General features: G+C 35.7%; 2 protein-coding genes across 6 annotated transcripts; one reads left to right on the plus strand and one right to left on the minus strand.

Moving 5' to 3' along the window:
• Positions 1 to 58: 58 nt before the first annotated feature.
• On the plus strand, positions 59 to 9,889 carry gch2 (GTP cyclohydrolase 2). 5 transcript variants are annotated; one of them, XM_073866973.1, is made up of 8 exons: positions 59 to 187; positions 3,953 to 4,107; positions 7,181 to 7,492; positions 7,867 to 7,976; positions 8,139 to 8,194; positions 8,717 to 8,748; positions 8,851 to 8,935; positions 9,013 to 9,889. In XM_073866973.1, the coding sequence occupies exons 3-8, from the start codon at positions 7,189 to 7,191 to the stop codon at positions 9,140 to 9,142; spliced, it is 717 nt and encodes a 238-aa protein (XP_073723074.1). In that variant the 5' UTR covers positions 59 to 187; positions 3,953 to 4,107; positions 7,181 to 7,188; the 3' UTR covers positions 9,143 to 9,889. The 5 variants fall into 5 exon arrangements, with proteins under 5 accessions (XP_073723074.1, XP_073723076.1, XP_073723075.1 ...); XM_073866975.1 differs by having other exon boundaries at positions 3,953 to 4,057; XM_073866974.1 differs by lacking the exon at positions 3,953 to 4,107 and having other exon boundaries at positions 85 to 187.
• A 1-nt stretch (position 9,890) lies between these two features.
• cript (cysteine-rich PDZ-binding protein) lies at positions 9,891 to 11,787 on the minus strand. The gene is made up of 5 exons (XM_055175872.2): positions 11,659 to 11,787; positions 11,295 to 11,360; positions 11,153 to 11,207; positions 10,962 to 11,065; positions 9,891 to 10,865 (listed from the first exon to the last, which is right to left on the minus strand). The coding sequence occupies exons 1-5, from the start codon at positions 11,672 to 11,674 to the stop codon at positions 10,801 to 10,803; spliced, it is 306 nt and encodes a 101-aa protein (XP_055031847.1). The 5' UTR covers positions 11,675 to 11,787; the 3' UTR covers positions 9,891 to 10,800.
• Positions 11,788 to 12,763: the final 976 nt, after the last annotated feature.

Here is a 12,763-nt window from a genome sequence, read left to right on the forward strand (position 1 = left end):
ACAGAAGTGAATCAGGAGAGGTGGTAGCAAAGCTGCTCCTGACTGACATCAAGAGACTCCAATTACGCGAAGTTCTGTGATTCACCGGAAGCGGAAAGGGAAAGCTTTTGGAAGGACGCGTCACTTCCACCTTCGGATTCCAGAATCCAGCCGCTGGGAGGAATGATGGATGCGGGATAAGTTTACTGTAAGTTTAGAGAAGCGAGGTGTTTAGTCGTGAAAAACGCTATTTTTGAAAACATTTATAAACGACGTATACAGACAGCACTGGAGTAAATGCTAATGTACAGCTTATACGTAACGTATTTTGATTCTGAGAAATAAGTGTTATGTAGGACGATTGTGTAACTTTGAGACACTGGCATCCATAGGGAAACAGATGTCGATATAAAAAAAGACAGAATAAGCAAAAAGCCTCTTAAAATATATCTAAATTGTCTCTCGTGCTCAAACGTGTAATTTATTTCCTCAGTTTTTCCTTAGGTAAACTCATCGTATTGCCGCTTTTTTTGGTCCTTTTCGTTTTTTTTCCTTAAATGTGCGTTGTTTTGAGAGCTCTATACTTTTTTCGTACTGTATGCGTAATGACATGTTAATAAACCTGTTTATGTTTCGGGTTGGTGAATAAAACATTTAAATTATATAATATAAAGTTTTAGTTTTTTAGAATCTAATAAACTGCTTTAGCTAGGTGTTTAAAGGTGCAGTGTGTAATTTTTAGAAGGAACAATCCAACCGTCTCCATTGACTTTGTATTGCGAGAGGCCGCCTCCTTGTCATTTCTGGCTTATAACAAAAAACAGAATAATGCCTAAAAGCTGCTGTGTGGCGATATGTACAGCTAACAAGCCAAAGAACCCAGAAATACGTTTTTATAAGCTGTCGAGCCGTAAAACCCAGCCTTTGAGGAGAAAAAAGTGGATCGCTGACTACGTTTCCCCCTAGTGGACGCAGTTCTACTAATATGAGTAGTTGCCTGTTTCCACTTTTGTGTCTTTAAACGCTCGTTTTTTGAGCTCGACAGCTTATAAAAACGTATTTCTGTTTTTTTTTTTTGCTTGTTAGCTTTACACCTTGTCACACAGCAACTTTTAGGTATTATTCTGTTTTTAAGTTTAATCTGTAAATAAGTTTTTATAAGCTGTCGACCTAAAAAAAAGAGCGTTTAAAGACAAAAAAGTGGAAACAGGCAACTTTTCATAGTACTCCTATTAACGAAACTGCGTCCACTAGGGGGAAACGTAGTCGGCGATCCACTTTTTTCTCCTCAAAGGCTCAGTTTTACGGCTCGACAGCTTATAAAAAACTTATTTCTGTGTTTTTTAGCTTGCCAGCTGTACATCCCGTCACACAGCAGCTCTTTGGGCACCACTCTGTTTTTGTTATAAGCCAGAAATGACAAGGAGGCGGCCTCTCGCAATACAAAGTCAATGGAGACGGTTGGATTGTTTCTCCCCCCCGGTGGGCGTGGTTTTCAGGTTATGACGTGCTGCGCTCTGTCTCTATAGCTTCTCTATGCGTTTCAAAAGCGAGGGGAGAGCGGTGGACTGAGCTGTTGGTTGCAATTCGCAACCTCACCACTGAATGCCGCTAAAATGTACACACTGCATCTTTAATAAGCTATATTGGTTACCAATTTTTTTATACCAAATATAAACAATATACCCACACAGAAGTATTCACATTTTTCAACGTGTCCAGTGTGCAATTGCAGGAGAGTGGTGCTTTTGCTCTGTAAAGGGCAGGTGAGCAAAATCCTAACTGTCTTGTTGCATATCATGTGAGTGAGTCTCTTTTATTCCCATGTACACTCCATGCAACCTAGACATGTGACATGGGTGCACGTTGTTTGACAAAGACAGCCTGTTCTTTAAAAGCTCCTTGTAAGCCAGGGTTCAGCTGGTCCTTACAACAACAGGGAAGTGAATGGCCTGTACAACTCTGATTTTCATATCCTTCAAATATAAAAATGTGAAATATTTAAAACATTGTACTGTTATATTCTCTACAAAGTAAAAGTCACCAATATTCAAATAAACAAGATTAGTCAAATCTGCTCCCCCTTATAATATAGTGATACACTGTATGTTTATGGCAGGAGTTCTCAAACTTTTTATGGCCAGGGACTCCATACATTGTAGAAAACTTTCCAAGGATCCCATCTAAGCATATTCTTATTTTAATAAAGCACTTGTTTCATTGTGATTCAAGATTTAATTTTGTTCAAATTATATTTGGAGTCAGTTATACTTTTAACATGATCCTTAAAGCTTTCATTAAATGAACAGTAGCAAGACTGACAAATATCTCCTTAACACAACACACTTATATAATTTATAACAAATTATTTCCCTGACTCTCTTGCTAAGCATTAAGGATGACTTTAAGAACCTCTGGTTTAACGCAAGGGATTAAGTCCTTAGACAACAACATTTTATTGCTTGAACATAATGAATGAATGTAGAAGAACATGAGATAGCATTGCTCATGTTTTCCTTTTAGTGCATTTATTATGGCAGGCATAACCCCTCTTCCTACATCATGCAGACTCCAAAGACTTAAGAGTAATATACTGCCCTCTACTGATTCAAATGATTAAAACATTTAATGCCTAGTTTTGTGGACATTCAGCAGCGACAATGTTCCTAACACAGAGAGCACATATCTGACTTCTAAATCTAATTCTAAATGATTTGGTATGGTTTAGACTGAACTTTGAGAAATCACAAGATCTTTGGCTGAAATATGTCATTCAGAAAATGAGGGAGGGGGATTCTAGAATGAATGACCAGCATTAAAGTTGAAAAGAACAGTTGTGACATTGATTTCCACAGATATATTCTCTCACTTAATGTATCTTGTACAGCTTTAGGGTAAGGGATTAGTGCCCACATTTTCATTATACTTTAATAACAAACAGTAGTAAATAGCACTAAAAGTGGTTCACTGGCTTGTAATCATTATTGGTAACCATTTTTATAGCACCTGTGCAGAACCATATTGTGCTCTGTAGAACCATAAGTGGTGCTATATCACCCCGGATGGTTCTTCATAGGTGCTATTTAGCACTAAAAATGGTTACGAGCTTTTAGAGCAATTTTGAGTGTACATATTGCATACATCTTTGCCACAAACAGCTATTGATAGCAAAGAAATAAATTAAAATCATTGAACATGTTGATACCTGTAATTTTGATTTAAATAAAGTAATATCCTTGTCCTTAAAACAACTTTTTAGTTAAAACCTATTTTAGAATAATGGATCCTTGTTTTTATTTATTTTGTAGACATTGTGATCATTTGTGGTCACTTGAGAGAGTAATTAAATTACAGTAGTTCTCAAACTTTTTACACCAGTGATTCATGTAAAAAGGCATGAATTATTCCTAATAAGAATATTTTGTGTCACTGGGGTATATAAAATGTGGTATTCTAATTTAAGGTAGTTTAAACTTTGATGTATGAGTTTGTAAGACTCATACAATAATACACACAACATGTGAAATAGACACCATCACCCTTACTACTAAATGAAAAATTGTGCCAATCTATAAATACTAAAATAAATCTCAAGTAGAATTTATGTTAAAACCAAGAGCATAAAAAGATTTCTACTTTTTTTGAAGACAAAAGATTTCTGATTTCTTTTCTACATTTTTCTCTTCTTAATTAACAGATTATTAAAAGTAGTTAACGATGTAAAATCTGAAAAAAAAAACTTTGTATATCTAGTTACAAGTACCAAACTAACAAATACATGTTTGTTCTTTCTAGTATTTTATTGATTTATTTTTACACTAAGTTCTCTTTGTGTATACACATGGGTCCACAAAGCCCACGGGGCAAGCATTTTGTTCGCCTGGTTTCCACGGTAACATGGCTTATTTGATCTGCTTGCATGGATGCTGTGATTTATGTCATGCTTTTATAATCTTGATCTTGTCATCCACAGATGACGTCAGGCCTGTTAGAAGCAGAACACTAGAACCCACGTGCAATGTCAGACCAGAGCTAACCATCAGCCAGGCACTCAGCAGACCTTGACTCAGACACACCAGTTAAACTTACACACGTGACATGTCACACCTTACACCGTTGTCTTTTACTGTAGGTACAAGAGTGCACTTTTAAAGCAGTACCGCCCAAGTGACAACTTCTGCAAAAATCATTTTGAGAGTGCTCAAATAAACACTTAGTACTCAAAAAGGGCCAAATGGCACAACACCGATAAATTGGAGCTGGCACGCAGGGTTATTTCTGTAGATTACATAAATGAGTAACCCAGCTAACAGAAAAAAGTTCTAAGAGCGTTCCCTGAAGGTTCCCAGCGTTCCCAAAAACGTTCTGCCAACATAAAAAGTGTACAGTTTTCTTGGCGTTCTCGGAGCGTTTTTGTGTTGTCTCAACGTTGGAGGGATGTAGCATTTTGCCATTTTTGAACGTTGTGGCAGTGTCATGTTTTAATGTTCACACAATGTTTAAAACAACAACTGTTTATTGTATTGACTTGTTTGGTTGTTGTGTGGATGATGGAGAAGCATTGCATTTTATTGTGTTTGTTTTTAATATTTATATTGTTTATTGTATTTATTTTATATTTTATAAAACGTTATTTCTGAATGTTCAGTAAATAAATTGCTGTGGAAAGCACAGTTCACTTGTTGGGTTTGGATGTTGATGTTTTGTTTCGTTTTGGGTCGCCATTGTTGTGGTTGGTGTTTGTTTTTGTTGGGCTCTTGACCCTTGGCTTTTGCTTGCTGGTTTCACCCCTGGTTGTGTTAACTTTGTGTTACTACACCACATTTGTTGTGAACATGTAGAGTTTGTAGTGTGGTTGTGTGGTGGTTGGTACATAATGGTAAAGATTATCACCTAATTAATTTACTAATCAAAAGTTTATTTTCTGTCAATAATGTAAATGAGATCCAGCACTTTCACAGCAGTTTGTCATTAAGGAGTTTTAGAAACTTTGGTCAAAAAATATCTGCTATATAATTGGGACGCATAGACATCCAGAATCGGACTGTGAATCTCAACCATGGTGACAAAGAAAATTGTAAAAAAAATCATTATTTATCCAAGCTGCAGTGCATGCTGGGAGTCCTGAATGAGGTTTGTACTTTGTTGATACCCAGCATGCATTGCAGCATGAAGTTTTTCATTTATTTGTCACCATGCTTGAGATTTATAGTCTGATTCTAGATGTTTGTGCGTCCAAATGGTACAGCGGATATTTTTTGTCCAAAGTTTCTAAAACTCCTTAATGACAAACTGCTGTGAAAGTGCTGGATCTCATTTACATTATTGACAGAAAATAAACTTTTGATTAGTAAATTAATTAGGTAATGATTTTTTGCCATTATGTACCAGCCACCACAGAATTGCACTATTAGGTTTGCATGTTCATAACAAATGTGGTGTAGTAACACAAAGTTAACACAACCAGGGGAAAGAACTAGCAAGCAAAAAGTCAAGGGTCAAGAGTCCAACTAAAACAACACTAATCACAATAATGGTGACTTAAAATGAAACAAAACATTAACATCTAAACCTAATAAGTGAATTGTGTTTTCTACGGCAGTTTGTTTGCTGAATATTCAGAAATAATGTTTTGTAAAATATATAATAAATGTAATAAAAGAAAATAATATAAATATAAAAAATAGATATAATAAAATGCAATGTTTCTCTATCATTTAAATGGTAAATGTACTGCATTTATATAGCGCTTTTAACAGACCTATATGGCTATCCAAAGCGCTTTACAATTAGCCTCACATTCACCCATTCACTCACACATTCATACACCAACGGCGGTGTCAGCCATGCAAGGCGCCAACCAGCTCATCGGGAGCAGCTGGGGTTAGGTGCCTTGCTCAAGGACACCTCGACACTTGGTCCGGTGGAGCCGGGGATTGAACCACCAACCTTCCGGTTTGTAGACAACCTACATGAACCACTAGGCCACTGCTAGTGTTATTTACATAACAATAAAACAAGTCAATATAATAAACAGTTGTTGTTTTAAACATTGTGTGAACATTAAAACATGACATTGTCATAACGTTTAAAAATGGTAAAATGTAACATTCCTCTAACGTTGAGACAACACAAAACAAAGAAAACTGGACGCTTTTTGTGTTGGCGGGGCGTTTTTGGGAACGTTGGGGGCTTTCAGGGAGCGTTCTTGGAGCTTTTTTCTGTTGGCTGGGTAATCTCCTTTTCGTTATGATCTTGGATTTTGTGTCCTTTTATTTTCTAAGTATAGACATTTATGTAAAAAAACAACTGCAACAAATAATTGCATTGATTAAATACACATAATACAAATAGTCACTCTTACATTTAATAATTTTGAATTGTTGTATTAAAATAAGTCTTACCATGTTCTCTGATAAATTCTACAGCTGCATATCAAAACAAAAATGTATTAATAACTAAATGTTACTTTATTAGTCCTGACTTTCACATGATTGAAATTTCATGAAAATCCCCAACCGGAGCAGACAATTAACTTTTATTTTGTAAGATAAGGAGCTGTGTCACATCGATTTTTTTTTAAGTCTTTGATATGCCTTTGTGAGATATATATATATTTTAATAATATTTCCAGTCATTTGAAGAAAAAAAAAAACAGGAATCTTCAAAGAAAGTAAGAAATCTTCAATGCGCAAATGTCTGGAAATGTGTGCTAATATTAATAAGTATTAATATTATAATAAAAACAACAACAGTAATAATAATAATAAATATAAAAATAAAAACAGCAACAACTTTCAAGCAGTTTCTAAACCTTGAAAGAATTTGACATTTCCAACTCAGCTTATGTGTGAGCACGTGAGGTCATATGCTCAGATGTGACACGCGCCGCGGTGTCTTTACATTCAGAGTAGCGAATCACAAATCGGTTCCTGGCGTTTGCTTGACATTTACGCATTATTCAATTTTACCCCTTAAAATGGGTGTGACCTATGTACGAGAGGGCACGGTCACACGAAATAATTTGACGTGGTCGTCGACGTGCTCAATTGGACACAGTGATAGTGGAGAGCTCCTATAAATGCCACGCAGGAGTGGGACAGAAGTGAATCTGAGCGGTAAACTCCGAGAGCTTATAAAGTAAGCACAAAAAGATAGTTTTAGTACTATTGTTTATTAATATAATAATTTATTTTCCAAGTAGCTTCAATGGAATACCAAAAGGCAGCAGAATTGAACGGCTTATCCAATGGCAAAATTGTCACAGAGTATCTCTGCCGCAAAGGATTCAGCGAACTGTCAGACACCAAAAAAGTCGCTGTCCAGCACAAAAACGAGACGTCCCGGAAAAAGGAGGAGGATGAGTCGCAGTTACCGGCTTTGGAAGCGGCATACACAACTATACTGCAAGGTCTGGGAGAAAACACTGACCGGCAGGGTCTCCTCAAAACACCACTGCGGGCAGCCAAAGCCATGCAGTTCCTCACCAAAGGATACCACGAAACTATTTATGGTAAGTACTTTTCAGAACGATATTTAGACATATATGCACTATTTTATATAGTGCATACAATTATTCATCAATATGTCAGACACTTGAAGTGTATTCTAGGTATGCATTTTACTAAAAAATAAAGTTTCCTAAAAGGTTGGCTGCATTGTTCATGTTCCTTCTAAGCTGCAGGATTAGTGTGAAGGGCTTTTAAAGCCTCAGTAGTTCCCAGCTTGATTATGAAAGGGGTTTTAATGTCTATTGTTTCTTCTTCTACAAAACCATTTCAACCACTCCACACTCTAATCTGCAAAAAACGTGTGCCTGCTATTATGTAATTAAGTATTGTGAAAAGTGAGACTTACAAGTAAAAAAATTATATTTCTTTTTCACAGATGTCCTTAATGATGCAATCTTTGATGAGGATCATGAAGAGATGGTCATTGTAAAAGATATTGATATGTTTTCTCTTTGTGAACATCACCTAGTACCATTTTTTGGCAAGGTATGATTGAGAATATGCCTTGACAGTATTATTTTTCTGTAATGTTTTTAGACTTAAACATTAGTGAATACAAGGCAGCTTCACAGGATTCATTGACCCTTAAATTTAAGCTGTGATGTTAATGACTATCGTTTGACATCTTTATCTTTAATTAATTCTTAGGTTCACATAGGATATTTGCCGAGTAAAAAGGTTGTTGGCCTCAGTAAGCTTGCAAGGTGAGTACACACACACACACACCAGTCTCAGAAAGGGCAGTAAATGGGATTGTTCTCACATCAGAGTGAGACAGAAAAGGACAACGTATTAGTTACAAGTGGCTGAGTTCTTCTGTTATCATAACCCATTCACTTGAGGCTTAAATTCAAAGCCTGGCACTGTATCGTGTCCTATCTGAAAAAAGCCAGACTAGCTGACTTCTGGCGCTGAGGAAATCCCTCCAGCTCCCACCTCCACTGTGGAGTAGTTGTGGGAAACATTGCCATTACAACCCTCCTCAGAAAAACCAGCAGCCTGTTTTTTTCCTGAATAAAACACACCCCACCTTAGGCCATCTTTTATTGACTTCATTTAATGTACTGACTTACATGATAATGTATATCTGAGCTTCCTCTCCAAACACACAAATGTATTAGAGCGTTAGATTCACAGTCTATAGGTTTATTCCATAAGTTACCATGCAAAACAAAATAAGTTTACATATTTATCTGAAGTGTTTTAATCATATTGTTTCTCTTTAGAATTGTTGAAATCTACAGTCGCAGACTACAAGGTAAGACACTCTATCACAGCTGTCCTATAATCTAAATGACTAGCGTACCTTACTGTAGGTTACCAACATTGCTTCTCTATTGTATTCATGTTGATTTTGCAGTACAAGAACGACTAACCAAGCAAATAGCAATGGCAATCTCTGAAGCCCTGCAGCCTGTAGGTGTGGCCGTTGTTATTGAGGCAGCGTAAGTATTTGTAAATAATACAGTTCAATTAAAAACTTTATGCAAATTAGATGCTAATCACGTGTGTCTTGTTGTAGTCACATGTGCATGGTCATGCGTGGAGTGCAGAAGATGAACAGCCGTACCGTAACCAGTGCCATGCTGGGCGTGTTCAGAGAAGACCCAAAGGCTCGAGAGGAGTTCCTGGCCCTGACCAAAAATTCTTAGCAATTCACACATTGCTGGTCTAACTCCACCAAGGTGCTTACAAGCAGACAGGTCAATGGTTATTCTGAAACCCTTCGTGGTGCTTAGAGAATCTAACTGAGAGAGAACTGATCTTTCCACCAGCTGCTGAGACAGAGTCTGTTATTTTGTCTGCAGGTGAAACTCAGGGGTCCTCACTGTCTGCATATATTAAAAGTTTAATATGTAAAATGTGATTTTTATAAGGATCAGTAACACTACACTGTTTAAGTCCCTGGCATATTGTAACACTTAAAAAACGCACAACTGCCTTAAATTTTAACAAATGTACAATGCCAACAGTTACTTTTTTGTTTTGTGTTTCTGTTATTAATATGAACCTTTTTTTCAGGCTGTACAATATAGTCAAACTACATCTAAAAAAATCATTTAACTTGTTTATTAAAATATTTAACTAATGAATTTAAAATACAGAATAAAGGCATGTTTTTAAATAATAAAGAAATTGCATTATTTGCATTTTATGCTTAACCTATGTTAAATCATTTGTAGTTAAAAAGTTAAAATTATACTAAGCCATGACTGCAATACTGTATGGCATCATTTGTATGTACAGTAGTTGGAAATAACATACACTGCTATTGGGATCTTTTGATTTTTTTTATATAATACATGCATAAACTGTGTGATGAACTCATTGTGAACCTCAAATACATTCAAGTGCCATTATAAAATACTTTTCTGCTTTCTTAAATAAAAAAAACTGATCTGAAAGATGTTTTCTCATTTTATTTAGCAAGAAAATAAATATTTACAGAGACAAAAACAGTTTCCAAACAGATGTCCCTAACATTTTTAAGAAATATTAGGGGAATGATGTGTACAGTGTCTAAATATTGCTTACGCTGTGCTACATCACACCTACGGCAATTAATTAAACATGCTGTAAAAGCATCCACAATAGTCTTCAAATATTATTATACAAGGGAGTCCAAGGGATGTCTAAAACAACACAAGGACTATACAACTCCACAGTGTCATTTAAAAAGCAAACACCAAAACAAATATCCGTCAATAAAATGCTGTTGCCAATGCTATGAACAATGTTGGGGTGATCAGAACTGTAAACAGGCTATTTACATCGCTGTACATTAAACGTGTTGCTGCCTTACATTGAAGTTGTGAATAAGAAATAATGATTTACCAAATACAGAAAAGACTGCAAGGAGGGGATGACATTTAAATGACTAAGTCTAGACTTTCTGTTTATAAGGTGCAGTGGCCGAGCTGGAAAGAGGCATTAAAATGCCATGAAGTGAAATGACTGTATTTCAGTCAAGATCACACATTGGTGGATGATCTTTCTTAAAGTGATAAATAAATGTTATCCAGCAAATTTAACTTAGAAGGCATCTACTTCTTCAAAACAGTTCAAGCCAATATATTGCTCTAGTTAGGCGAGAGAGGATAAAACTGATATCCATGTCTTATAAATATAGTTATAAACCAGCACATCATGGTCACAAAACATTTATGAACTTAAATTGTCATATTGAACATGTGGTGGAGGTTTATATTAAAAACAAACAAACAAACAAACAACTCAATTAACAACACAATTAACACCTCTCTCTTTCAACTACAGCCAAGACATTGCCAGAAACAAAAAAATGAACAAATCAAACTGATGTCTGTTTGTAGTTCTTTGTGTCAATAACCTTTTTCCCACACATGGCACAAATTCCTGCAAAAGGAAAATAGGGGAGGAATAAGAACACATTAATTTATGTACAACATTGATTAATAGACAGTATGAGAATGATCATGAATTATATCTCACCTTTTTTGTAAGCACACCCTTGGCAGTAGTGTGAACCAGACTGATGTACAGAACTTTTGCATATTCTGCATGTCGCAAATCCACTCTTGCCATAGGGATCAAACCTGTGAAAAAGTGTTATGTAAGCTTGCACTACAAGTTCATTAAAAACAAAACTGCAATGTTAAAGCTAAACGTTCAGAGCAACAAACCTGGCCTTCTTGGATGTCAACATTTTATTTTCATTAAGTTTTCGTCCGCCACTTTCTATAACAGAATAAGTTTTTATCAGTTTTGAGAAAGCACAAATATTTATAGTAAATAGGATATTGTGTAACCATTAAACTAATTTACCAGTTGTATTTCTAGCACCATCCTTCCAGGGATCAGGAGCGATGACCCGCCCCAGTTTCTTCTCGCCTGTGGTTAACATCAAAACATGCGTCATTCATTAAAATAACATTATATTGCAACCATTTTGCTTTATAATTGGCAGATATCGCTGAATATTATGTTAATCATCGTCAAGACAGACTCAGACAGCGTACACTACAGTATTGTTTACAACAATGCTGTTCAGATGCTTCCTGCTAGCTAGCAAAACTAGACCTAAATCTACTGGATTACATTTAAATAACACAAATTACTTACTTACACAATTCGTGTAAAACAAACACACACGTATTTACATCATTAGATTCATAATCGAACTACTTACACTTTTCGCAAACCATCTTAAAATGTATGAGAAAACACAAAACAGTAGCCAACAGATTTACTTTTCACTAGCTACCTAAGATGAATCTTGAAACGTTAATTAGCATCCTTTTGTGGTGACGCATGCTGCGAGTTGTCAAAATAAAAGTTTCAATTAATACCATAAATAATAAAACATAAATGCAGCAAAACATTGCTAATATTATTCTAAAACTTTGAAAAATCACGAAGGTCAATATATTAGTCCGTGCAACCTTTATCACGTAAAGCAGTGTAACTTAAAATGACGAGTACCTGATATATAGATTAATTTAGATTTCTCAACCTTTTTGACTTCAACGTGCTCCCCTCCATGTCCATAAGATTATTTGAAGTCCCCCAACTCACAATTTATACCCAATTAAACATTCTATAGCTTGCATAACTCGTTTTAAAAACAACCCAAGAAATACCTTAATACAGTGGTTCCCAAACTTTTTCAGCGTGCGGCACCCCTTGTGTACAGTGCATTTTTTCGTGGACCCCCGAAATTTTTTTTATGACAAAAACATTTTTAAAATGTAATATTTTAATTAAACAAAACATATAAAATTATACCTAGTAGTGCTGTTGGTTAGTTGGCTTATTATTTTTTAGGTTTAATTACACAGAATTCATTATAAATTAATGTATTTTATAAAATGTCATAAAACTGGGGCCCCCCTGGCACCATCTCGCGGCCCCCAGTTTGAAAACCACTGCCTTAATATACATTATTTCAATAGTTGTGTGGTCTTAAGCAATTTAGATCAATTTATGTCCTCTCGGAAGTTTGATCCCCTGGTTGAGAAATTGTACTTTATTCTGATTGGCTGAGAAATGTTCCATGGGTTACTTTTAATTATTGTTCTGTAAACCACACACCTAACCTGTCAAATGTGTTAAAAATAGGCACCAGAGCAATGTTTGTGGTAACCGTGGTATAAGCGGAATAATTGACTTGAATTATTTGAAAATATTGCACATCTACCGTGCACGACCAAGGGTGTGCATTATTTACCGATAATTCAACGGCCCGTCATCAATGGTTTCTTACGTAGCAAATGCGGACTTTTATTTTGCCTTAA

This window comes from Misgurnus anguillicaudatus, chromosome 4 (assembly GCF_027580225.2).
Source record: "Misgurnus anguillicaudatus chromosome 4, ASM2758022v2, whole genome shotgun sequence".
In the NCBI taxonomy this organism is placed as follows: domain Eukaryota; kingdom Metazoa; phylum Chordata; class Actinopteri; order Cypriniformes; family Cobitidae; genus Misgurnus; species Misgurnus anguillicaudatus.

Bases quoted from the DNA above. Each gene is read 5' to 3' on its own strand.
- gch2 (XM_073866972.1), top strand. From the start codon at position 7,061: ATGCCACGCAGGAGTGGGACAGAAGTGAATCTGAGCG. The intron at 8,195-8,716 runs GTGAGTACACAC...GTTTCTCTTTAG, and splicing joins GGCCTCAGTAAGCTTGCAAG to AATTGTTGAAATCTACAGTC. The intron at 8,936-9,012 runs GTAAGTATTTGT...GTCTTGTTGTAG, and splicing joins GCCGTTGTTATTGAGGCAGC to TCACATGTGCATGGTCATGC.
- cript (XM_055175872.2), bottom strand. The intron at 11,066-11,152 runs GTTTGTTGCTCT...ACTTTTTCACAG, and splicing joins TTGACATCCAAGAAGGCCAG to GTTTGATCCCTATGGCAAGA. The intron at 10,866-10,961 runs GTGAGATATAAT...TTCCTTTTGCAG, and splicing joins AGGGTGTGCTTACAAAAAAG to GAATTTGTGCCATGTGTGGG.